Raw genomic sequence first — 26635 nt, forward strand, 5'->3', positions numbered from 1 at the left:
GCTCCCGGTGCATGGAGCCTGCTTCTCCCTCTGCCTGTGTCTCTGCCTCTCTCTCTCTCTCTCTCTCTGTGACTATCATAAATAAATAAAAATAAAAAAATTAAAAAAAAATATTTCATTAATTTTTCTTACCCTAGGACTTACATATCAGATTCCTAAATTCTTATCCCAGAGTTGCTTGTCAAATCTACTTTCCTATTCCAAAGACACTCATAGAAGACTTTTTGTACATCTAAGGAGAATGCAGGCAAGTCCATCAACTCATCCTTTACTACTTCTTCCTTTGAGAAGGCCTCAAGTGACAATCAGATTTAACTAAGTCTGAAAGACATGCAGGGCAGAGCCCAAGATTAAGAGCAGAATCTTCTATTTTGTTATCAGGATAGATAAAGAAAGTATTTCTGATGCTTTGTCAAAGGTCCATGCGAAAATTCTTGATACTCCACAAAGTTAAAAAAGACCCTTACAGAGGGACAAACCACTTACTAGGAGCTATATAAAACATTACTACAAGAATTAAAAGTTCTTCTGAATTGAGGAGATTTGGTTCAAACAGTTTCAAAGTGAAATTGTATAGAGATAATCAGAAATATGGATTTGAGTAATATTTTTTCAATAAAAGGTGACATTTCTCAATATACCACTTCTCTCTATAGTGAAATATGAGAGGAATAAAGGACTCAGAAGGCCTGAGCCTGCCCAGGTAGGGGAGTTAAACCATAGCCCAATCCATTGCTCATTGTGTAGCTCTTAGCCCTACCTGCACAGAAAGCCTGGCTGGGACATCTGAAAAGCTTCTTAGCTCAGAGACACTTGAGCTAAGAGCCTAGAAGGCAGAACTGATCATCCACTGAGCAAAGCTAGTGACCTCATTTGGACAGGATATTTGGGGCATAGGCTGGCTTAAGTCAAGACCACAAAGAGCCATTGGGGCCTGTTTACCTGCTCTACTCAGGCAGAAGAACTGATTTACAATCTTATCCACTGCTAGTATAGCTTCTAGCCCTGCCCAGGCTGGAAGCCTAGCTGGAGCACCTGGAAAACTGCCTGGCTGAGGAGCATATGAAGATAGCCTGGCAAAGGCTTTGATCATCTATAGAGCCAAGTCAGCAATCCCATCTGGGCCAGATTTTGGTACAAAGGTTTGTCTGATTAGCTCCTCAACAAGAATCTTGCCAGCCCTGTAGTTTGTTCTGTCTCCTTCCCCTACTCTGGTAGAGAATCTAATCCATATAGCTCTTACCACTGCTGAATACAGCCTCTAACCCTGCTAACCAGGAAACCTTGATAGAGCTCATGGGAATCTCAATAGCCCACCTTTAGCCCCAGTTACAGCAGCAATTGAATGGAGAACCTGCTCTGTTTCTATAGACCCAAGACAGTAGCCCTGTTACTTGGGGAGCTAAGCATGTAATTCTCTCTGATTTGATCCCCAAGAAGCCTGGTTTGTCATGAGGCCTGGTTTGAAGTCCCAGTGGGACGGGGAAGATAATTTTTAGTGCTGCCCAAACTGAATACAGTCTCTAGCCCCACTTGACCAGAAAATCCTTACCAGAGCACCTACAAATATGTGTAACCCATCTGACAACTCTGATTATAGTGGTTCCAGGGTGAAGAATCTCACTGGTGGCCCTATCATCTGCAGGGCTGAGATGGTGCCCTGTTAGACCAGGGTACTTGGAGCATAGTTCTGCTTAATTTGAGCCCCAAACAAGAGACTTTCCAATCTTGGAGCATGTATGGGGGCCTCCTCCTAAGCACGGAAACTAAACTGTAGCTTTGCCTGCTGCTGTTTACAGCCTTCAGCCTGCCTAATCAGAGAACCTAACGAGAGCATAGCCCATCCTACAGCCTTACTTACAGTGACCCTTGAAGGGAAGCACACAGCTCACGGCCTTCCTCATACGGAGAGCAAAACCAGAAGTGGCTCCTTCTGTACAAGGAATTCAGCACAAACTCATATCATTGATATGGGTCTCTAAACAAGTCAGACAGGCTTTGGGGCTATTCTGCTGCACCACCATGGCAGAGAAACTAATTTATAGCACTGCAGCACTGCCTACTGCTGAGTATGGTACCCAGGCCCAAATATCCAGGAAATCATGGAGGCTGCCCTATAGCCTCACTTGGGCAGGGAACCAAGCCAGCAGTCCTCTATAACTGTTCTCAGACAGCAGCATTTCCCCCACTCTTCTAACCTCAGAGCTTGGGCAGTGGCCTTTCCCAAAAATAGATCCTGATATAAGTAAGCCCCACCTGCCCAAGTACATTACTAGAGATGTATCTAAAAACCCAATCTGAGCTGATTGATAAAGAACTGTCTCTACCAAAGAGAACTTGTCAAATGTGGAAGAGACCACTAATTCAAATGGGCAAGTACCATTATATGGAATCAAGGATCATGAAAAATAAGGTAAACATGACACTAAAGAAAAGGAAAACTAAAGGAAACTAATAAAGTTCCAATAACTGACCCTACAGGAATGGAGATCTATTATTCAGAATAATCCTCTCAAAGATGTTTAGTAAACTATAAGAAAACACAGTCAACGAAACAAAATTAGAAAACCAATGTAGGAACAAAACAAGAAATTCAATGAAAAAACTGTCAAAAAAAAAAAAATCCAACAAATGAGAGCTGGAAAAAAATGACTGATCTAAAAGAATTGAACAGAGAGCTTCAAAATCAGAGTCGACCATGCAGAAGAAAGAATCAGTGGACTAGCTGACAAGACATTGAAATTATCCAGTCATAGAAGCAGAAAGAAAAAATGAAAAAGAGTGAAGAAAGCCTATGGGACTTATTGGTCATCATCAAATGGTAGAATATTTGCATTATGGGTATCTCAAAAGAAGAAAAGAGAAAGGGATAGAAAATATAAAGCAATAAGAAACTTAAAGCAGTAAGAGATGAAAACTTCCCAAACGTAGGAAGAAAGTGGACATCCCGATCCATGAAGTGCACAGGACCCCAAACAGGGCTATGTTGATACATACTATAAATAAGTTGTCAAATTCAAGACAAAGAATTTTGGAAGCAGCAAGAAAAAAAAGAGAGAAGTTACATACAAAGAAATCTCTGTAAAACTATTGGTGGAATTATCAATAGAAACTTTTTAGGCCAGGAGAGGGGCACCTGGGTAGCTCAGTAATGAGCATCTGCCTTCGGCTCAGGTCGTGACCCCAGGGTCCTGGAATTGAGTTTTGCATTGGGATCCCCACAGGGTGCCTCTCCCTTTGCTTATGTACGTGTCTCTCTCTCTCTCTCTCTCTCTCTCTGTGTTTCTCATGAATAAATACAATCTTAAAAAAAAATGAAAAAAAAAAAAAAGAAAAGAAACTTTTTATCCCAAGGGATGGTGTATTCAAAAAAATATTGATAGGAATAAAACATATAAACCCAAAATACTGGATCTGGAAAAACTGTCCTTCAGAAATGAAACAGAGATACTTCCCAAAATAAAAAATGGAGTTTACCACCAAGAGACCTGCCTTACAAGAAATGTTACAGCGAATTCTTTGAATGGAAGCAAAAGGATGCTAATTAACATTGTAAATACAGATGAAGGCAGCGTAAAACTCATTGGTAAACATACAATCAAAGTCTGGTTTTCTATATGGTGCTGTATAATTCACTTACAACTCTAGTTTAATAGTTAAAAAATAAATGTATTAAAAAGAACAATAACTGCAATAACCTGCTATCAGAAACACAATATAAAAAGTATGTAAACTAACCTAAAATGTAACAGGGAGAAATGAAAGTGTAAAGTTTACAAATGTTATTGAAGCCATCAGTTTAAAATAGAATGTTATAGTTGTTTTTTTAATTAGGCTTTACATCCAGCATGGAGTCCAATGTGAGGCGTGAACTCACAACCCTGGGATTAAGACCTGAGCTGAGATCAAGAGTCAGATGCTTAACTGACTGAGCCATTCAGGTGCTCTGAATGTTATAGTTTTAAAGATATTTTATGTAAGCCTTATGATAACAAGGGAAAAACATGAAGTAGATACATAAAAAAATGATGAGGTCAAAGTATGCTAATATCAAAGATCACCAAATTTAAAAAGAAGATAGTAAAATAAGGACCAAACAGAACAAAAGATCTTCAACATAGTCAGGAAACTATTAACAAAATGGCTGTAAGCCCTTACCTATGGATCACTACTTTAAACGTAAATGGATTAAACTTTCCAATCAAAAGGCAGAAAATGCTGCCTACAAGAAACTCACTTGAGACTCACTTTAGTTTTAGAGACACAGACTGAGAGTGAAGGGATGAAAAAGATATAACAGACAAAATAGACTTTAAATTAAAAATGGAAGAAAGAGACAACGAAGGTCATTACATAATAATAAAAGGACCAATCCATCAATTATTTGTAAATAATTACGCAACTAACATTGGAGTGAGCACCTAAATACATAAAGGAAATACTAATAAAACTAAAAGAAACAACACCAATACAATAATATGTGGGAGATTTTAATACTGCACTCTCAAAAATGGGGAGATCTAAAGAATAAATAGAGATCAACACTACAGACTAAATAGACTCAACAGACACACACAGAACATTCTACCTAACAACAAACTATACATTCTTCTCATGAGTACAAGGAATATTTACTTTCTTTTCTTTTCTTTTTCTCTTTTCTTTCTCTCTCTCTCTCTCTCCTCCCTCCCTCCTTCCCTCTCTCTCTTTCTTTCTTTCTTTCAAGATTTTATTTATTTATTTGTGAGAGACACAGAGAGGCATGATCCCAGGACCCCGGGATCGAGTCCCACAACAGGCTCCACATGGGAGGCCTGTTTCTCCCTCTGTCTATGTCTCTGCCTCTTTCTCTGTGTCTCTCACAAATAAATAAATAAAATGTTTAAAAAAAAATAAAAAAGGGAAAAACCCAAAGTAATGTTATGTATGTAATAGGGAAATACTTTAGTTTTTTTATTTTTTAATTTATTTTTTATTTTTTATTTTTTTTTTATTTTTTATTTATTTATTTATTTATGATAGTTACAGAGAGAGAGAGGCAGAGACATAGGCAGTGGGAGAAGCAGGCTCTATGCACTGGGAGCCCGATGTGGGATTCGATCCCGGGTCTCCAGGATCGCGCCCTGGGCCAAAGGCAGGCGCCAAACCGCTGCGCCACCCAGGGATCCCACTTTACTTTTTTAAAGCCTAAAACCTCGTGAAAACAAATAGTTTCCTTGCCAATATGGTAATTCCTTCCTCTTACACCTAGAAGCATTTATTAATAGTCTGAAGAAGTCCAAGTCAAATGTCAAAAAAAAAATCTTTCCTACATATACATTTTAAAATGAAAATCAAATACCTTGATGCAGTCTATTAGCCAAACCAAGGCTGCCACAATGTGTGGCCATGTATGAGGGGCCCCCACTGTATACATGGAGCTTTTGGATAATGCAAAAGGATACCTGTGAAAAATGAGGAAAAAAGCCAACAATGTTAATTTTGTGAAAATAAGGCTAAATTAGGCTAAAAGTTACATTGGAAAAATTCCATGTATATACTAACAGTCTTGACTTATTTAGAAGATATTTATTAGAAGATTTTGTCCTTGGTCTTCTTACTCTAATGATTTGGTGTATTTTTTGGTTTCCTCTCTGCAGATAACTCTGTACATATATCCCTAAAGCAGCAGAACTTGATTTACAACCAGTATGTTGGACTTCTCTCCTAAAAGATTGTTTGTTCTCTCAAATTCTATGTACCCCAAATAAGCTACACGTGTATACTCCTCATCCTCCAATCCTTTCCTTCCCATGTTTACTCTACACAGCCATTCTTGACCTCATCCACCCCATTTTCTTTAGGCCTTCAATCTTGCCTTTTTTGCTTCTATAACATCAGTGATATCTACTCCCTGTCTATACCCTGTCACTTCAGTACTTGGAAGGCCTTACGATCTATCTTCTATAGTTCAGTAATAACCTCTACACAGTGGTTTTTCTTGCCTTCTAAATGTATCTTAAGATATACTGCCCACAGTGACCATCTTAAAATATATGATTTCTTTAACTCCGAATCTTTACAAATCAATTGAGTCTGATTCTTCTCTGTGTTCCAACCATCTCTCTAGGGTAATAAGAAATATAACATACAAACCCAAGATCTCTAAAGATTCTTGGAACCTCTTCTTCAAACTTTGTGTCAGGAAGTTCATATGAAGGGCACAGGAAGCCATAAAGAAAAGTGAAGATCTTTAGGAAGTCTTTAACAGAAGGAGCTTGTAGAGATTTCATGGATACGCTATATGCATAACCATTTTCTGTAAGAAACTATAATAATTTGTATGAAACATCAAACATCTTATAATAGAAAAATTATTAGAAAATACACTTAAGAAAATATAAAATACCTCACAGAGTTGTCGAATACACTGTTGAATGAATGCTTTGTCATTAAGTGGCCGGGGGTCCTTGATTTTTTCAGAACTGGAAAATATACCAAATTGACTATTCCGGGAGCCATGTCCACTAGTTCTGGAAACATAAATAGTCAAAACTATTTCTGTCTGTGGTCAAGTCTAAATTATTTCAATGTGATTTTATATTTTACTATAACCATTAAATATTAAAGTTCAATTCTTTTCTCTTATTCAAAGCAGAAAAAAAAGAGCAAATAATGATAAGTATAAAATTAGGTGGGAAGAAAAATGTACTTGTGGTGCTTTGCATTCCTAACACATAAACTATTATTTAAGAAGGAGAATTTTGAGACCACAAGATCTTCTATACAATCATTCTCTAAGTCTGTTCAGTAACCTAAGTCCTTTTGCCATCCTATTTAGCCTTCCATGATTGGTCCTTCACTCCTAACCCCTTCATTTGCCACCATTTCTTGTGGAAAATTACTTTTGAGATGTTAAAATAGGTTGTACATACTTTTTCTCTTGAACATTTTTGTGTCAAGCAAAATTATGAATCTGATTGTTATTTACTGTAAATATACATGGTGCTACTTTTTAGCCATTAATGGATACAACATATGTGCTCCATTCTAAGCCTTTTCCTATAAAACAAATCTTAACTGGTTTATATTTTAATGGTTCCTTCTGCCTAACATTGTGGCCTGATTTAGCTAACAACTGCAGTTTATTAAGCAAATACCCTTAAAATAATTATTTTCTGGGACGCCTGGGTGCCTCAGCTTTTGAGCGGCTGCCTTTGGCTCAGGGTGTGATCCTGGGGTTCTGGGATTGAATCCCACATTGGGTTCCTTGCATGGAGCCTGCTTCTCCTCCCTCTGCCTATGTCTCTGACTCTCTTTCTGTGTCTCTCATGAATAAATAAATAAATCTTTAAAAAAATAATTATTTTCCTTATTGAACAGATGCCACAAAACTGCTGCAATGAACACTGCTGTAATATCTGAACTCTATTCATCAAAGCTTTATTTCTCCCTGCAGGTTTGCTTACTGCTTCTGAATTCTCTCCTGCTAACACTCTAAAAGTTCTTTAACTTGGGCCTTCCTACTCCACTGCCTGGATTAATTAGCTTTTTTTCCCGAGAATTTGCTAATTTGAGAACCACTTTTCTATATACTATTACTTTATCTTTAATTAATTTTCTTTTTTTTTCCCAAAAGGAACACATGTATAGACTTGGCTCTTATTCTACACAAAACTGCATTATTAGATATCTTTTTAAATTACAAGAGTTCCCTAACCAATCAAATATTGTCTTATTCAACTTATAGCTTGAGAGCAGAGTCTAGAACCAGTCTGTGGTTTGAAATTCTGTCTCTGTTGCTAGTTGTATGACCTTGGGTAAATTACTTAACCTCTCTGTGCTTCAATTTCCTTTTCTATAAAATGGATACAATACCAGTATCTACTCATAGGGCAGTTCTAAGGTTTAATACAGATAAAGCACTTACAAAAATTGCCTTATAAAAATGTTAGACTTGCTAAGCAAATGTTAGATTTTATAATTATCATATTATTTCTGAAGTTCACCAATGAGAGAAAAGTTACATTACAAAAATGTCTTAAGATTTTTTTATCAACTGGAATGAATACCAGAAAGAGCTTAATTTAGTTTCAAGGCAAAGACTTTTCATTAGGTAACAAACATTTGATCTCTGAATATTTTCAAAACCAATGAACTGGTTTGCTTTAAAACCAGTTATATTTTGTTTTGGTGAGATAAAAGAAAGTTCCTTTTCTCAATTTTGGGGTTGATCATTTCTTAAAAAGTAAGTCAATTTTATTGAGGTGTAATTAGCCTGGAGTAAAATGTACCCTTTTAAAGTGTATAGTATGATGGGGTTCAACAATGTATATATACCTGTGTAATCTCTGCCACAATGAAAATATTGAAAATTTTCATAATCCCGAAAGTCTTCTACTTAACATTCAATCCTTGCCCCACCTCCAGCACAGGCAATCACTGATATACTCTAAACAGTGGTTCTGGAAGTATGATTTCGGGGATTTCTAAAAGGTCAAAGCTATTTTCATACTGAAAAACTAAGATGTTATTTGCTCCTTTCATTTTTATTTTCTCATGAGTGTACACTGGAGTTTTTCAGAGATTGGCTACATGATGTATGATATTTTAAGAGACTGAATGTGGAAGTTGATATGAGAAGCTAGCTATCTTCTATTTAGCCAGACGTTAAAGAGATTTGCAAAAATGTAAAACATCATTTTCCTTACTGAAATAGTTCCATTTTTGGAAAAAAATTTCTTTTAAGTTAAAAGTATGTTATTTATGTTAACACGTAAGAGGTTATTGTTATTTCACATTCACTAAACACAATTAAAAACTTTCCAGTTTTAATTTCTAATATGGTTAACAACCATAAATACAGCCCACAAAATAAAAGCTCTTTGCAGTCTTAATATTTAAGAATATAAAAAAGCCTCGGACTTTGAAATAGATATTGATTCCTCCTAATTTAAAATGCTATGGTTCCACACACTCTGAAAGCCAGGTATAGAATTTTCAATCGACTATTCACTTATAACATGAAATAGTGGTCTGAATGTGCTGATATATCTTTTAGCACTATCCAAAACAGATATAACCATTTCACCATTTAGAACAGAAGAAAGCTAGCTTATAACTTTCTCTTGTAAGGGGTCATGCCATCCAATTTTTTAAGAATTCCTTCATTAAAACTAATAAAAAATATCATACCTTTTACCAAACACAGAGATTTTTCTTTCAGATGTCGGTTTGTTTATACTCAACTTTCCAAAGGCTGGTTTCTCTTTGCTTTAACAAAATGAAAAAAACAAACTTTAAAAAACAAATATAAAAACATAACAGTTTAAGCAATTCTTGGAAATATGTTGGAACTAGAAACTCTTTCCCATTACTTATAAAAATAATCCAGAATCATGAAAATTTTTAGTAGCAATCATAGCTATTACAAATGGGACAGGCTAACAACATGTACAAGCAATAATGCTAAAACGTCAAGAAGAAAGCAGAAACAAAGAAAGCAGAAACAAACCATATCTACATTCTAATTTCAATTATTTTAACCTAAGTACATTTATGGATAAACTTAAAGGAAAAAAAATTTAAAAATAGGTATCTTCAATCATAGGATAGCTACATTTAACATTTTTCTTTTAAGGCCAAGTCTATCAAAATGCAGCTACCCATAAGAACATACATCATGTAAATAACAGACCCAAAACATTGCCAAAGGCAGCCATTTAGTTTTCAATACCATTAAGGCATAAATCTTTTAGTGTATGTAATACGTAACAATAAAAAAAAATGTCCCTGATTTTAGAAGGAAAAGATATAAAGTAATTAAATTTCTAGGAGGGAGGGGCAAGATGGCGGAAGAGTAGGGTCTCCAAATCACCTGTCTCCACCAAATTATCTAGAAAACCTTCAAATTATCCTGAAAATCTATGAATTCGGCCTGAGAATTAAAGAGAGAACACCTGGAATGCTACAGTGAGAAGAGTTCACGCTTCCATCAAGGTAGGAAGACAGGAAAAAAGAAATAAAGAAACAAAGGCCTCCAAGGGGGAGGGGCCCCGCGAGGAGCCGGGCTGAGGCCGGGGCGAGTGTCCCCAGGACAGGAGAGCCCCGTCCCGGAGGAGCAGGAGCTGCACCGACCTTCCCGGGCGGAAAGGGGCTCGCAGGGAGTTGGAGCAGGACCCCAGGAGGTGGGGATGCCCTCGGGCTCCCGGGGACACTAACAGACACCTGCGCCCGGGAGAGTGCGCCGAGCTCCCTAAGGGCTGCAGCGCGCACGGCGGGACCCGACGGGACCCGGAGCAGCTCGGAGGGGCTCGGGCGGCGGCTCCGCAGAGGGGGCTGCGCGGCCCGGGAGCAGCTCGGAGGGGCTCGGGCAGAGGAAGAGGCTCCGTGCGGAGGGGGCTGCGCGGTTCCAGGAGCAGCTCGGGAGGCTCGGGCGGCGGCTCCGCGGAGGGGGTTGCGCGGCCCGGGAGCGCGAATCCAACACCGCAGGCTCCGGAGCACAGGGCGCTGGGACACAGCCCAGGATCCGGCCTCCCCCTGGGACAGGCAGAGGCCGGGAGGGCCCAGGACAGCAAGGACGCTCCTGCCCCAGCTGAGCAGATCAGCGGCCCCGCCCCGGAGCCTCCAGGCCCTGCAGACGGAGACCTCCGGAGTTCCTGCGGGGGCTGAATCCAGGTTTCCAGAGCTGGCCCCGCCACTAGGGCTGTTGCTCCTGGGGCCTCACGGGGTAAACAACCCCCACTGAGCCCTGCACCAGGCAGGGGCACAGCAGCTCCCCCAATTGCTAACACCTGAAAATCAGCACAGCAGGCCCCTCCCCCAGAACACCGGCTGGACGGACAACTTCCAGGAGAAGCCAAGGGTCTTAAAGTACACAGAATCAGAAGATACTCCCCCGTGGTTCCCTTTTTTTTTTTTTGTTTTTGTTTTGCTTTTTGATTTGTTTCCTTCCCCCACCCCCCTTTTTTCTCCTTTCTTTCTTTTTCTTTCTCTTTTTCTTTTTTTTTCGTTTTTTTTTTCTTCCTTTTTTTTTCTCTTTCTCTTTTCTTTCCTTCTTTCTCTCCTCTCTTTTTCTCCTTTTCCCAGTACAACTTGCTTTTGGCCACTCTGCACTGAGCAAAATGACTAGAAGGAAAACCTCACCTCAAAAGAAAGAATCAGAAACAGTCCTCTCTCCCACAGAGTTACAAAATCTGGATTACAATTCAATGTCAGAAAGCCAATTCAGAAGCACTATTATACAGCTACTGGTGGCTCTAGAAAAAAGCATAAAGGACTCAAGAGACTTCATGACTGCAGAATTTAGAGCTAATCAGGCAGAAATTAAAAATCAATTGAATGAGATGCAATCCAAACTAGAAGTCCTAATGACGAGGGTTAACGAGATGGAAGAACGAGTGATGGACATAGAAGACAAGTTGATAGCAAAGAGGGAAACTGAGGAAAAAAGAGACAAACAATTAAAAGACCATGAAGATAGAATAAGGGAAATAAACGACAGCCTGAGGAAGAAAAACCTACGTTTAATTGGGGTTCCCGAGGGTGCCGAAAGGGCCAGAGGGCCAGAATATGTATTTGAACAAATTCAAGCTGAAAACTTTCCTAATCTGGGAAGGGAAACAGGCATTCAGATCCAGGAAATAGAGAGATCCCCCCCTAAAATCAATAAAAACCGTTCAACACCTCGACATTTAATAGTGAAGCTTGCAAATTCCAAAGATAAAGAGAAGATCCTTAAAGCAGCAAGAGACAAGAAATCCCTGACATTTATGGGGAGGAGTATTAGGGTAACAGCAGACCTCTCCACAGAGACCTGGCAGGCCAGAAAGGGCTGGCAGGATATATTCAGGGTCCTAAATGAGAAGAACATGCAACCAAGAATCCTTTATCCAGCAAGGCTTTCATTCAAAATGGAAGGAGAGATAAAGAGCTTCCAAGACAGGCAGCAACTAAAAGAATATGTGACCTCCAAACCAGCTCTGCAAGAAATTTTAAGGGGGACTCTTAAAATTCCCCTTTAAGAAGAAGTTCAGTGGAACAGTCCACAAAAACAAGGACTGAATAGATATCATGATGTCACTAAACTCATATCTCTCAATAGTAACTCTGAATGTGAACTGGCTTAATGACCCCATCAAAAGGCGCAGGGTTTCAGACTGGATAAAAAAGCAGGACCCATCTATTTGCTGTCTACAAGAGACTCATTTTAGACAGAAGGACACCTACAGCCTGAAAATAAAAGGTTGGAGAACCATTTACCATTCGAATGGTCCTCAAAAGAAAGCAGGGGTAGCCATCCTTATATCAGATAAACTAAAATTTACCCCAAAGACTGTAGTGAGAGATGAAGAGGGACACTATATCATATTTAAAGGATTTATTCAACAAGAGGACTTAACAATCCTCAATATATATGCCCCGAATGTGGGAGCTGCCAAATATATAAATCAATTATTAACCAAAGTGAAGAAATATTTAGATAATAATACACTTATACTTGGTGACTTCAATCTGGCTCTTTCTATACTCAATAGGTCTTCTAAGCACAACATCTCCAAAGAAACGAGAGCTTTAAATGATACACTGGACCAGATGGATTTCACAGATATCTACAGAACTTTACACCCACACTCAACTGAATACACTTCTTCTCAAGTGCACATGGAACTTTCTCCAGAATAGACCACATATTGGGTCACAAATCGGGTCTGAACCGATACCAAAAGATTGGGATCGTCCCCTGCATATTCTCAGACCATAATGCCTTGAAATTAGAACTAAACCACAACAAGAAGTTTGGAAGGACCTCAAACACGTGGAGGTTAAGGACCATCCTGCTAAAAGATGAAAGGGTCAACCAGGAAATTAAGGAAGAATTAAAAACATTCATGGAAACTAATGAGAATGAAGATACAACCATCCAAAATCTTTGGGATGCAGCAAAAGCAGTCCTAAGGGGGAAATACATCGCAATATAAGCATCCATTCAAAAACTGGAAAGAACTCAAATACAGAAGCTAACCTTACACATAAAGGAGCTAGAGAAAAACAGCAAATAGATCCTACACCCAAGAGAAGAAGGGAGTTAATAAAGATTCGAGCAGAACTCAACGAAATCGAGACCAGAAGAACTGTGGAACAGATCAACAGAACCAGGAGTTGGTTCTTTGAAAGAATTAATAAGATAGATAAACCATTAGCCAGCCTTATTAAAAAGAAGAGAGAGAAGACTCAAATTAATAAAATCATGAATGAGAAAGGAGAGATCACTACCAACACCAAGGAAATACAAACGATTTTAAAAACATATTATGAACAGCTATACACCAATAAATTAGGCAATCTAGGAGAAATGGACGCATTCCTGGAAAGCCACGAACTACCAAAACTGGAACAGGAAGAAATAGAAAACCTTAACAGTCCAATAACCAGGGAGGAAATTGAAGCAGTCATCAAAAACCTCCCAAGACACAAGAGTCCAGGGCCAGATGGCTTCCCAGGGGAATTTTATCAAACATTTAAAGAAGAAACCATACCTATTCTCCTAAAGCTGTTTGGAAAGATAGAAAGAGATGGAGTACTTCCAAATTCGTTCTATGAAGCCAGCATCACCTTAATTCCAAAACCGGACAAAGACCCCACCAAAAAGGAGAATTACAGACCAATATCCCTGATGAACATGGATGCAAAAATTCTCAACAAGATACTGGCCAATAGGATCCAACAGTACATTAAGAAAATTATTCACCATGATCAAGTAGGATTTATCCCTGGGACACAAGGCTGGTTCAACACCCGTAAAACAATCAATGTGATTCATCATATCAGCAAGAGAAAAACCAAGAACCATATGATCCTCTCATTAGATGCAGAGAAAGCATTTGACAAAATACAGCATCCATTCCTGATCAAAACTCTTCAGAGTGTAGGGATAGAGGGAACATTCCTCGACATCTTAAAAGCCATATATGAAAAGCCCACAGCAAATATCATTCTCAATGGGGAAGCACTGGGAGCCTTTCCCCTAAGATCAGGAACAAGACAGGGATGTCCACTCTCACCACTGCTGTTCAACATAGTACTGGAAGTCCTAGCCTCAGCAATCAGACAACAAAAAGACATTAAAGGCATTCAAATTGGCAAAGAAGAAGTCAAACTCTCCCTCTTCGCCGATGACATGATATTCTACATAGAAAACCCAAAAGTCTCCACCCCAATATTGCTAGAACTCATACAGCAATTCGGTAGCGTGGCAGGATACAAAATCAATGCCCAGAAATCAATGGCATTTCTATACACTAACAATGAGACTGAAGAAAGAGAAATTAAGGAGTCAATCCCATTTACAATGGCACCCAAAAGCATAAGATACCTAGGAATAAACCTAACCAAAGATGTAAAGGATCTATACCCTCAAAACTATAGAACACTTCTGAAAGAAATTGAGGAAGACACAAAGAGATGGAAAAATATTCCATGCTCATGGATTGGCAGAATTAATATTGTGAAAATGTCAATGTGACCCAGGGCAATATACACGTTTAATGCAATCCCTATCAAAATACCATGGACTTTCTTCAGAGAGTTAGAACAAATTATTTTAAGATTTGTGTGGAATCAGAAAAGACCCCGAATAGCCAGGGGAATTTTAAAAAAGAAAACCATATCTGGGGGCATCACAATGCCAGATTTCACGTTGTACTACAAAGCTGTGGTCATCAAGACAGTGTGGTACTGGCACAAAAACAGACACATAGATCAGTGGAACAGAATAGAGAATCCAGAAGTGGACCCTAACTTTATGGTCAACTAATATTCAATAAAGGAGGAAAGACTATCCATTGGAAGAAAGACAGTCTCTTCAATAAATGGTGCTGGGAAAATTGGACATCCACATGCAGAAGAATGAAACCAGACCACTCTCTTTCACATACACAAAGATAAACTCAAAATGGATGAAAGATCTAAATGTGAGACAAGATTCCATCAAAATCCTAGAGAAAAACACAGGCAACACCCTTTTTGAACTCGGCCATAGTAACTTCTTGCAAGATACATCCACGAAGGCAAAAGAAACAAAAGCAAAATGAACTATTGGGACTTCATCAAGATAAGAAGCTTTTGCACAGCAAAGGATACAGTCAACAAAACTCAAAGACAACCTACAGAATGGGAGAAGATATTTGCAAATGACATATCAGATAAAGGGCTAGTTTCCAAGATCTTTAAAGAACTTATTAAACTCAACACCAAAGAAACAAACAATCCAATCATGAAATGGGCAAAAGACATGAACAGAAATCTCACAGAGGAAGACATAGACATGGCCAACATGCATATGAGAAAATGCTCTGCATCACTTGCCATCAGGGAAATACAAATCAAAACCACAATGAGATACCACCTCACACCAGTGAGAATGGGGAAAATTAACAAGGCAGGAAACAACAAATGTTGGAGAGGATGCGGAGAAAAGAGAACCCTCTTACGCTGTTGGTGGGAATGTGAACTGGTGCAGCCACTCTGGAAAACTGTGTGGAGGTTCCTCAAAGAGTTAAAAATAGATCTGCCCTACGACCCAGCAACTGCACTGCTGGGGATTTACCCCAAAGATACAGATGCAATGAAACGCCGGGACACCTGCACCCCGATGTTTATAGCAGCAATGGCCACGATAGCCAAACTGTGTAAGGAGCCTCGGTGTCCAACGAAAGATGAATGGATAAAGAAGATGTGGTTTATGTATACAATGGAATATTACTCAGCTATTAGAAATGACAAATACCCACCATTTGCTTCAACGTGGATGGAACTGGAGGGTATTATGCTGAGTGAAGTAAGTCAGTCGGAGAAGGACAAACATTATATGTTCTCATTCATTTGGGGAATATAAATAATAGTGAAAGGGAATATAAGGGAAGGGAGAAGAAATGTGTGGGAAATATCAGAAAGGGTGACAGAACGTAAAGACTGCTAACTCTGGGAAACGAACTAGGGGTGGTAGAAGGGGAGAAGGGCGGGGGGTGGGAGTGAATGGGTGACGGGCACTGGGGGTTATTCTGTATGTTAGTAAATTGAACACCAATAAAAAAAAATTAAAAAAAAAGTCTGGTAGAATTAAAAAAAAAATTAAAAAAAATAAATTTCTAAAAGTAGCTGAGGCTTATACAACGTTAACCTAAGTAAGTACAGTTAGCAAGTAACTTGTACCTTGGTATAAGGATTGATAGAGCCCTCAGTGGCTTAAAAATAGCCTTTTCTTAATTAGAAGAAACGAACTTATAAAGAAATGCTATTTTATGATAGTATAATTATATACCATTTTCCAGTGAATACTGAGAAAAGTTTGTAGAAGTAGTTCTGTAGGCTATTTAAAACTGCAGCTTATCGTTGAGCGAATAACTAATAACTGATAATTTTGGCAATTGCATGTGCTTCAGTAAATTGAAAGTTTTACCAATGAGCCTGCTCAAATCAGCAGGGCTACAATAAAGGAAGAAAATAGGAAAATTAGTGCTGAAAAGGAATTAACAGCCCTTTTTAGAGGTTGCCTGGCAAACGATGCAGCTTTGGAGATTTAAGGATCATATGAGATAAAACACACCTAAAAACATGCCAATTTTCAGCCTTCATTGATCCAAATTAGGTAATACTGTGAAGGAACAAGATTCATCAGAACATCACTCATAATACATGTATTAACCATCTTTCAGATTTCTTTGTCCACAACAGTAAGTCATGAGGTACTTACGTTTGAGGGGTATGGAGGCCTTGTTTATTGAAATCCTGAGACCTTAAATCCTGCATGGAGAGGCGGCCAGCACCACCGGTGGAAACTGAACTGCGCTTCATGCTTACTACCTGTATTCGTGAATTCAGTGTTAAAAAATCTTTTCAGATATAGATGCCACATTAAGCACCAACTCTTAGCTTCATCCTCAAGCAGAAAGCAGCCAAGTCCCATTATTTCTTCAAGGTAACTTTTTCTTGGACCCTCTTGTTCATATAAGGTGAAGTCCTCATTTGCAAGGAATGTGTATTAATTACATTTAAAAATAATTCAACACGCGGGAATATTTACTCACTGTCTACCATGTACACTCGAGTGTGCAAGGCAATTGAAATGACACAATGATAAATAAGGTGTAATGCCTGCCTTCACATATCCATGGTAGTTAAAGCTCTGAGTCCTAACCCAGATCACATTACTGCTGTTAACTACCCGTTTTCATTGGGAAAGTCAGAGGTTACCGGACGAGAACTACCTCAAGATGTTTCCTTTACTCTGGGCTTAGAGAATACAGCTATTCTGTCTTCTTTTCCGAGTCCATCTCTCTCGCTCTGTCCTCCACCCGCTGCTTTCGATTTATATCCAATTGGCGCCGCTCTTACTTCAATCTCCCTCCCAACAAGGGCAAATTATCTGGTCCACAAAATGGTCCGGAGGCTGCTGCTTATTTTCCAGAAAATTAACATTTCATTTCCTTCCTATCTACTGAAACAGCTTTTGACCCTAGCTCATCTTTGACAGATCTTTTGACCCTATCTCATCTCTGTGGTATTTGACACCATACACCCAGATTTCTCAGGTCCTGTCCTGGTTTCCAGGGAAGTGGACATTTGTAGTTATCCTGTCATTTCTTTGGGCCCTCCTTTGTTTTTTAAAAACCGATTACACTCTACCCTTGGTTCGGCCACCTATTTCTTTCACTCCTTTATACATTTCTGCTATCCTTTCAACCCTTCCACTCACCCCTGTGTGCACTCCAAATCTCCACTTAAAATATGGCTTAAGACTTCCCTACACGCCCACTAGGATGTTACACTGCTGTCTCAAAGGCAACACCTCAGGCAGTTTTTCATTCTGTCCTTCCCCCCAAGCTCCCGGCAATTCTCCCCCTTTCCTCCCTCCATTCTCTGCTCTCCACCAGTGTGCCCTTCGGTCCTCTCCTCCCTTGCAAGTCTCCGTCAGTAGGAACTTCTTAAACTCCGGGAAACTGGTGCCTCGCACAGACTCGGCCCGGAGCCCTCCTCACAAGAGTAGACACTAAAACGTTTGTCCCTCAGAGCCTCTGAATCTAAGTTGTTAGCGCCATCGCTTTCTCCCTTCAGAACAGTTCTGCCGGCACAAAATTAGCCCAAAGTCATTAATTACCTTTCTTCCAGTTTCGTGATACAATCCAAGGGCCGAATCCGTAATCCGCGCAACTATTTGCGAGGCAGGACGACAGCCGCCAAAACACCCAACTCCTCCCCGCACCCGCCGGCGCAGTTCGAATTTGAAATCTCCGCTGGCGCCTACGTCATCACGTACGTCGGGCGCGTGCGCAACTCTTCACACGCCGCTCTCGGTCGCAGGAATTCTGCGTACTACTGGCGTCCCGCTGCCTCACTCAGCACCCCGGCGACTCTGGTGAGTGCAAGCGTCCTCTCCAAAGTCCAGTCCGATTTGAAAGTTAGCGCTGAGGCCGCGGGAGCTGTCTGCCTCTGATTAGCGGACAGAGCGCTCCTAATCGCCCTGGAAATGATTTTTCCGTACAGCAACATGGCCGCGCCCTTGTCTCGTAGCAAAAAAGAGAAATTTCTTTCTTTTACCGTCAAAGTGGAGTCTCGCATGACCGCTGGTTAGAGGGGTGCTGCTTTCACGATGCAAGGCGGAGGCGTCGTGCAGTTTTTCTAACAAGGGAAGCGGTGAGGTAGGAGATGAGGACTGCTGCGCGTGGGCGGAGCCGCCTTCGAGGTTCCAGCTGGTGTAGCTGCGGCTCGGGCGTCCTGGTCCCCCGCGGTGGCCGGCGAGTGCAGCCGCGAGGAACCCGAGGGAGTAGGGGTGGGGTTGGATGTGAAGGGGAGAGGTAGGGGCCGGAGAGCTTAAGCACAGTAGTTTACTTTGCCTAAACAGGACTAACCTGCTTCCCTGAGTCTGAACTCAAGACAAGTACTGCCCAATACCTGGAGGGAATGAAAAGCTTTGAGCCAAGGTCCTGGTACTTGATTCTTGAAGCAGTTTTGCGGTTAACTAGAATAGTAATTTTGGGCACGTCGCGTTTTCAGTTTCAGTCTTCTGGACTAAATTTCTAGCTCTCACTAGCTATTACATCAGCTCCTCACTGCAGGTGGTGACATCTGAGGGGGAGGACCAAATACCACGATTACCATCACTAATAGCATTTGTTTGAAAAGTTGCTGTGTGTTGGGCACTGCACAGCACTTCACGTAGAGTATCTCATTTAATTCTCTAAACCGCCTTCTGAGATGTCATAAAAAATAAAAAAGATGGATTTGAGACTCAGATTAAATAACTAATATAACTAGTTATATTGCTAATACTACATGGAGCTAGAAGTTTGGATCTAAAGGCGACTATTACTAATCGTGCTATTAACCACTTAATGTATATCTTTTTCTGTCCCACTCTTAAGTTCTCCATTACGCTAGATTTAATAGGCCATATCCAGAACTTTACCTTTTTTTTTTTTTTTTGTTAAAAAATAAGTTTTGAAAAACATAATTGCTGGAGGAGGACTGCTCAGAACCAATAACCTTGCAATTTTGCTAGGGTTTGGTATTTCTGAAATCTGTTAAAATTGCATTGTGCTCTGTCTAGACCAGTCTTCGATTTCATGGTTTTTGCTGTCCCATTGGTAGCAGTGGTTACTGGGCATATTAATGAGCTGACTTATTATGGTAAATGTGCTTTGAAAAAAACAAGGATTGATCTGCTAACAACTTTTCTTGAAATTCTGTGGCTTCTCTAGGTTTATCTCATTAAAAAGGGTGAATTCACATAGATAATGTAGTATTCTTTGCTTTGACAGGACACTCACCTTTAAGAACTGAATGACTTCCTGACTTGGAGGATGTGGACCTAGTGGCTAGATTCAAATATGAAACAGGAGGTTGTGTGGAGGGCTCAGGAAAATAGGAGGATTCAACTGAGATTCCAGAAACAAGATCATATTTTAATGCTCTTTTGCTCAAGTGGCTGAAAATTTTGAATTATCAACCCTGAAATTAAAAGTTTATATTAAAACATTATGTTTTTCCTTAACGTATCATGAATGTCAAATTCTTTTGTGTGTATGTGTTAAGTTTATATATTTGCACATGAAATCTACCTGTGCATATGAAGTATATTTTTATTATATGTTGGACGTTTAAGAAGTTAATCTGAAAAGTTGGGTTTTACATCTAAACCCTCATTTCCAGAGATTTTTGTTTTTGCTTTTTGCTTTTCTATTTTTTTTTTTTTTAATTTTATTTATTTATGATAGTCACATAGAGAGAGAGAGAGAGAGAGAGGCAGAGACATAGGCAGAGGGAGAAGCAGGCTCCATGCACCGGGAGCCTGACGTGGGATTCGATCCGGGGTCTCCAGGATCGCGCCCTGGGCCAAAGGCAGGCGCCAAACCGCTGCGCCACCCAGGGATCCCTGCTTTTCTATTTTAAAAGAAGAGAATGTCTGTGGTGCACCAGCTGTCACCAGGATGGTTACTAGATCATCTTTCTTTCATTAACAACATAAACTATCAACTTCAACATCATGAGCCTTGTTGCGGTAAAAATGAGCCTACTTCATCTGTTCACTTTGATTCTCTTCAAATGGATTCTTTGACCTCTTTTGGAACCTCTGCTACATTTAATGCTTTTGACTCTGCCACTCAGCCAGATAATGATGACAGAGGAAAATGTGAAATCTCTATACAGAAATACGTTTTTCGATCTGAGCTATTTAATGTCACCAAACCTTACATAATTTCAGCTGTTCACAATGAATGCCAACAGAGGAATGAAAAGGAATATCCAGTGGATGGTGTTAAAGAAGAAAACTGCCTTTCTATTATTGGGAAGGTAGACAGCTTTAATATGTTTTTATTTTTCTACAGAACATGTAAAAGAAATTTATCATTCCAATATCTTAAATATAATTTATAAAGTCTAAAAACAGCAAAGTGTAGAAAGTTTTTAGTTCTATCCAGTGTAATTTTTAATTCTTTACTAATGTTCTATCATTCTTAGGCCACATTTGCATATTTCAAAAGTAAGCAAAGTTTGTTTAAAAGTGAACGCTCTGTAAATTAAAACTGAACAACAATAGCAAAAAGCCCTTTATGCTTAGTCATTTGTATTAATTGTTTTTGCAGCTGTTTTTGTTCAACAACTGCTGCTTTGTCTGCAAAATCCTAAAACAGTATTTGGATTTTGGGAGATTTTTAGAGACCTGTCCTTTGGGGATAAACTCATAATGAAGTTTGCAAGAAGGGGATGATATTTCATAAAGTTTTATTAATAAAAGTAGAAAGCTGCTATAGAAAATTGTATGTGTTCTTAAAGTATACATATTTGTATATGCACCGGTGCAGTCTTTTGGTGATGTTTCAAGAATGCCATACGAAATCAAATTAATTATGCTTTAATACTTTGTGTGTTTCTGAAGAGTTCAGAGGTGATTATACAAAGTCTGTTTTGGATACATTATATTAAGATTTTCTTTGATAGAGATAGGAATAACTTTTATTACTCACCCATACGTGTTTGAGATCTTTCTGTGTGCTGTTGTACATGAAGGGATGAAACAAGATAAACGCAGTATCTTATAATTGATAGCCATGAAGAAAGATACTAAATAAGAAAGCATGTTGAGAATTAGAATAAGGGAAGTAATAGAGATAATTTAATACATTGTTCTAGTTTCCTGAAGTAGAACTTTTAATATGTTTGTAATTTCTTTATTCCGTCTTTTTTTTGTCTTGGCAGATATTCATTGAACCTTTACTGTCAGGCATAGGAAAGAAAACATATAGTTTGAGATTTCAGCAAAATAGTATATAGATTATCATAACTACTACTAGTTCAGACAAATAAGCATTTACAGTTTGCTAAGTATGGGCATCTTTTAATGTTTACACTGTTACGTTGGTTAAATTTGTCATTTTAATATAGAAAAATATAGGTGAGCATATGTAATGAATCATCTTGACAAAACTCTCCTTATTTCTGACATGCTAAAGCAAATTATACAACTAGCTTATTCTTCAGTTCATTTATTTATTCAGCTAGCAAGCATTTATTGTTAGCCTACTAGGAGTATGCAACCATATAGACATTAGTGTTTCAGCAATAAGAATTATGAAGTCTCTGCTCTATTTTGCACTGTCTTAAATGTTCTTTTCTATGAAGTTGTTAGATACAGAACCGTGTTAGTATACCTGATTTGCACCTAGCTTTCAGATCAATCATAAAGAGCTATTGAAAATGCACTGGATTTTTTTTTTTTTTTGAATGATAGTATATGAATAGTTCCTCTCCTCAAAAATGAAGAGGTTGAGAATTATATCATATATAACTGTTAGATGATACTGGTAATTTTATACAGTGTCACAGTTTTCTGGTGTTCTATGGATGTCCCTGCTACATTTTATCATTGTTACTAGTTCTTATTAATAGCTTAGGTGACTTTATATTACTCAGTAAGCCTGTAGTAGTAGTAGTAGCAGTAGTAGTAGTAATAATAATGATGATGATGATGATAATAAATAGTAGTTTTTTATTTGGGAAAGCTTATTTCCTTTGTCCATACACTTTTCACTGATTTCGACCTTAGCAGTCAATTAACCTCTTAAAGACTGAGATACTATGGAAAATATGATAAAAAAGAGATACTAATACATTTCAAAATATCAATATTGTGCTAGACGGTAACATAATTTTCTCCCTGTAATTTACTCTTTAGAAGCGTAAAAGATGTGTTGTTTTCAATCAAGGTGAATTGGATGCAATGGAATACCATACAAAGGTAAGGTGTAAAATGTTCATTGATGACCTTGGAAGATTAATGTGTAGTATAAATGAACCATATAAATAAGGATGTTCTTAAAAATTAAGCAGTTATTTTGATCTGAGTTAGAATTTAATAATGGATTGATTTATTATTTTTATAGTAATAATTCAAACCAGTTTTTATTAAAATTTTATATTCTATTAGTTTTACTATTTAACATTAGTAAACTTGTACTATATTGGTTAGGTTTAGAAATTTGTTAAGTTTTAAAGTCTGTCATCCATAGGTAAAACAACTTAAAATAATTGCAGTAGAAAACATGAACAAGGTGAGGGATGTATTTTTAAAATGTGGTGATAAAGAGGAACTAGTAGTTAAATGAGAAGAAGCAGAGGGTACCCAAGTATTTTAAGCTTTAACTCTCTAAGGAAACTTTTTGATCAAAATGGGAAGATTGGGGTTGGAATTTGTCTTAGGAGGGATGATAGTAAATACAGTCTTGAATATGTTGAGTTAATTTGATGGTAGGATGTAAGATTTTTTTCTCTCTTTTTGTTGGAAAATATACATAACAAAATTTGCCAGTTTTCCATTTTTAGGTGTATAATTCAGTGACATTAAGTATATTCACAATATTGTGCCATAATCACCATGCATCCATCTCCAGATAGAATCTCATCATCCCAAATAGAATCTACACTGTTTAAATAACTGCATTTTCCTATTTTCACAGCTCCCAGACCTCTATTCTACCTTCTATATTTTGAGTTTGCCTATTATAGGTATATAAATGGAATCATATATTTATTGTTTTGTGTCTGATTTATTTCATTTAGCATAATGTCTTCAAGTTTCATTCCTGTATCAGAATTTTATTCCTTTTTTATGACTGAGTAGTATTTCATTGTATGACTGCACCTTCATTTTGTTTATCCATTTATTTGTTTATGGACATTTGGGTTCTTTCTACCTTTTGGCTCTTGTGAATAATGCTGCTATGAATATTTGGTATATAAGTATCTATTTTAGTTCTGCTTTCAGTTCTTTCCAGAATATAACCAGATGTGAATTGCTGGATCATGTTTGTATTGAACTTTTTAAGGAACTGCCAAGTTGTTTTCCATAGCAGTTGCACCATTTTACATTCCTACCAGCAATGCACAAGGGGACCAGTCTCTGCACACTCTAATACTTAAAATTTTCTGTTTGCCTTTTTAAAAATAAAAGCCATCCTAATAGGTGTGGAGTGGTATCTCATTGTGGTTTTCATTAATATGTTGGATTTTACACATATTGAAGATACCTGAATACACAAATGCTAAGTCTTTCAATAACAAAAGTCTGCTTTAGTTTGTTAATTTTGGAAATATTTCTATTGCCTAGAAATGTCACTTGCAAGATTAAACTGCAAAACTTTGCAAAAATCAAGGATCTGATATGAGAAAGCTGAACAATTTTAAGATGTTAAATGAAATTAGAGAATAGAATTTCTTGAATTTATGGAATGTTTGATGTTGGTATGAGGACTGTTAATAGACAAGATATGTAGATAATCGTAAGGAACATATATTAAGGAAAAGACTATAGTAGAACTTGTCTTATTATTACTGAATCTATCTGTGCCCCTCCTTTTCTTCCTATCTAATTCATTTATACACTTATTCACTCACTTATTAAGTACATTAATTCACTTTACTTACAAATATTCATTAAATGCCAGCAACCAGACAGTGTTAGCTCTGGGACTTCAGTAGAAGTTGAGATATAGTGCCTCTGTTGCAGCATTTACTTTCTTGAGAGACAGACAATAAAACTAAACTATATATCATAAAAAGCAGTATCATAGGACAATTTTAGTATACTGTGAGGGTAAATAGAGTGGGCATCCAACTTAGAGTTGAGGATATGGTGTCAAGGAAAGCTTAATGGAGGCACTGATTTCGTATAAGTTGAGTCTTTGCAGTAGGCATTAGTCATATGAAGGTGATGATGAAGAGAGGGCTTTGAGAAGAATAGCATTTTGTAGCATTTAGAAGCAAAATGGAAAAAGCTTGTTTAAGGAACTGAAAAAGACTCAGGATGGCTGGACTGTGGAATGTGGAGAGAATGGTTAGAGATGAAACTGGGGAAATAAGTCACATTATGTGAGGATTTCCAAGTCTACCTTAAGACATTTAGACTTAAAGGTGTTGGGAAGCTGTTGAAAGCAGATGACAGGATCAGATTTGTATTTTATTTAATTTATTTAATATTAACTTTATTTTTAGATAGATAATGCATTCATTTGGTGAATGAATGTACAGAGTATATAGTAAAGTCTTTCTCTAATCCCCATCCCTCAGTCACTGCTTCCTCCTCCCAGTGTATTTGTCCAGTGGTAGTGTTCATATATGAAAGACAGTATGGACATATATTCCCCTGCTCCTTTTTTATTTAGATGGTAGCATACTTGATACAATTTTGCCCCTTGTTTTTTTCCCTTCAGGTAAAAACATACTTTACAAATTGTTTTATGTTTCATTGTTGTTCAACTTTTATTAGTCTTTATTGACATTTAGGTATATTATACACATGCTGCTTTCTATATATGTGTGTGTATCTACAGAATGCATTTCAAGCAATTAAGTTGCTAGTTTCAGAGGTTTTAACCTTTTGATAGATATTGTCAGATTGCTACTGGAGAGGTTTTATCATCTTATTAGCAAACCAGAAATGTGTAATTTTTAAAAAAGATTTATTTATTTATTCATGAGAGACACAGACATAGGCAGAGGAAGAAGCAGGCTCCTTGAAGGAGCCCAATGTGGGACTCAATCTCGAATCCCGGGATCACGATGTGAGCCAAAGGCAAGTCGCCCAACCTCTGAGCCACTGAGGCGTCCCTAAAAATGTGTAATTTTTCCTATTTTCCCACATCCTTACCATCACAGTGTATGTGATGTGTTGTTTTTGATCTTTGCCAATCTGATAGGTAAAAAATTATATTTCAGTATGATTTTAGTTTGCATTCTCTTATTAGGAGTGTAGTTAAGTACTTTTACATATATTTAAAAACCATTTGTATTTTTTTTAATGTGAACTATTTGTTTCTTTTGCATATTAAAAAAATTGTGTCCTTAATTACTAGGTGCTCTTTATATGTTAGGGAAAGTAGTTCTTTTTGATATACATTACAAATATATATTTACCAGTTTGTCATTTTAATTTTGATTGTCTTTTAGCACATACACAGTTATATTTTTATTTAATTTATTCTTTTTTTTTTTCTTTTAGAAGTTCTAGATATTTTAGTCCTAATTAAAATGGAATTTCTTCTTCAAAGCTTTAAAAGAATTTTCCCACGGAGGAAAAAAATAAAGAATTTTCCCATGTTTTCTTCTAGAATACTTATGATTTCTTTTTTTTTTTTTAATTTTTTATTTATTTATGATAGTGACAGAGAGAGAAAGAGAGAGAGGCAGAGAGAGAAGCAGGCTCCATGCACTGGGAGCCCGATGTGGGATTCGATCCCGGGTCTCCAGGATTGCGCCCTGGGCCAAAGGCAGGCGCCAAACCGCTGCGCCACCCAGGGATCCCCTAGAATACTTATGATTTCATTTCACATTTATATCTTTGATTCATTTAGATATGAAGTGTAATTGCACGTACACATGTGTTTATTTCTGGACATTATACTTATTTAATTTTTCTATTTTCCAGTTTCTTTTCAGGTTATATAACATGAGTATGTTTTAATATTTGGTATGCTCACCTCTCCCCCCATCCTTACTGCTCTTTTACAGAGTTATTCTGTTTTGTTTATTTTCCCATATGAATTTTAGGATCAATTTAATTCTAGTTAGAAAAATAAGCAATTGGACTTTTTATGGCATCAAG

At 37.9% G+C, this 26635-nt stretch overlaps 2 protein-coding genes across 9 annotated transcripts in view; one reads left to right on the forward strand and one right to left on the reverse strand.

The window, feature by feature from the left end:
- NDC80 (NDC80 kinetochore complex component) overlaps positions 1–18292 on the reverse strand; it is a 48817-nt gene extending 30525 nt beyond the window's left edge. For 2 of the 4 annotated variants that reach the window (XM_072828954.1, XM_072828952.1), the window contains exons 1-6: positions 18137–18292; positions 16733–16842; positions 9175–9252; positions 6389–6512; positions 6136–6308; positions 5342–5444 (exon numbers count right to left, since the gene is read on the reverse strand). In XM_072828954.1, coding sequence (XP_072685055.1) covers positions 5342–5444; positions 6136–6308; positions 6389–6512; positions 9175–9252; positions 16733–16833 — 579 coding nt within the window. In that variant the 5' untranslated portion in view covers positions 16834–16842; positions 18137–18292. The remainder of the gene's footprint in view (positions 1–5341; positions 5445–6135; positions 6309–6388; positions 6513–9174; positions 9253–16732; positions 16843–18136) is intronic. The other 2 variants (XM_072828953.1, XM_072828955.1) reach the window with 2 other exon arrangements.
- The window catches only part of METTL4 (methyltransferase 4, N6-adenosine), a 58368-nt gene continuing 49897 nt past the window's right edge, over positions 18165–26635 (forward strand). For 2 of the 5 annotated variants that reach the window (XR_012032367.1, XM_072828956.1), the window contains exons 1-3: positions 18169–18394; positions 19797–20829; positions 22712–22774. Coding sequence is in view for 4 of the 5 variants with exons in the window: in XM_072828956.1 (XP_072685057.1) it covers positions 20437–20829; positions 22712–22774 (456 nt within the window). In the remaining variant the exon portion in view is untranslated. The other 3 variants (XM_072828958.1, XM_072828959.1, XM_072828957.1) reach the window with 3 other exon arrangements.

Source organism: Canis lupus, chromosome 6 (assembly GCF_048164855.1).
Source record: "Canis lupus baileyi chromosome 6, mCanLup2.hap1, whole genome shotgun sequence".
Taxonomy (NCBI): domain Eukaryota; kingdom Metazoa; phylum Chordata; class Mammalia; order Carnivora; family Canidae; genus Canis; species Canis lupus.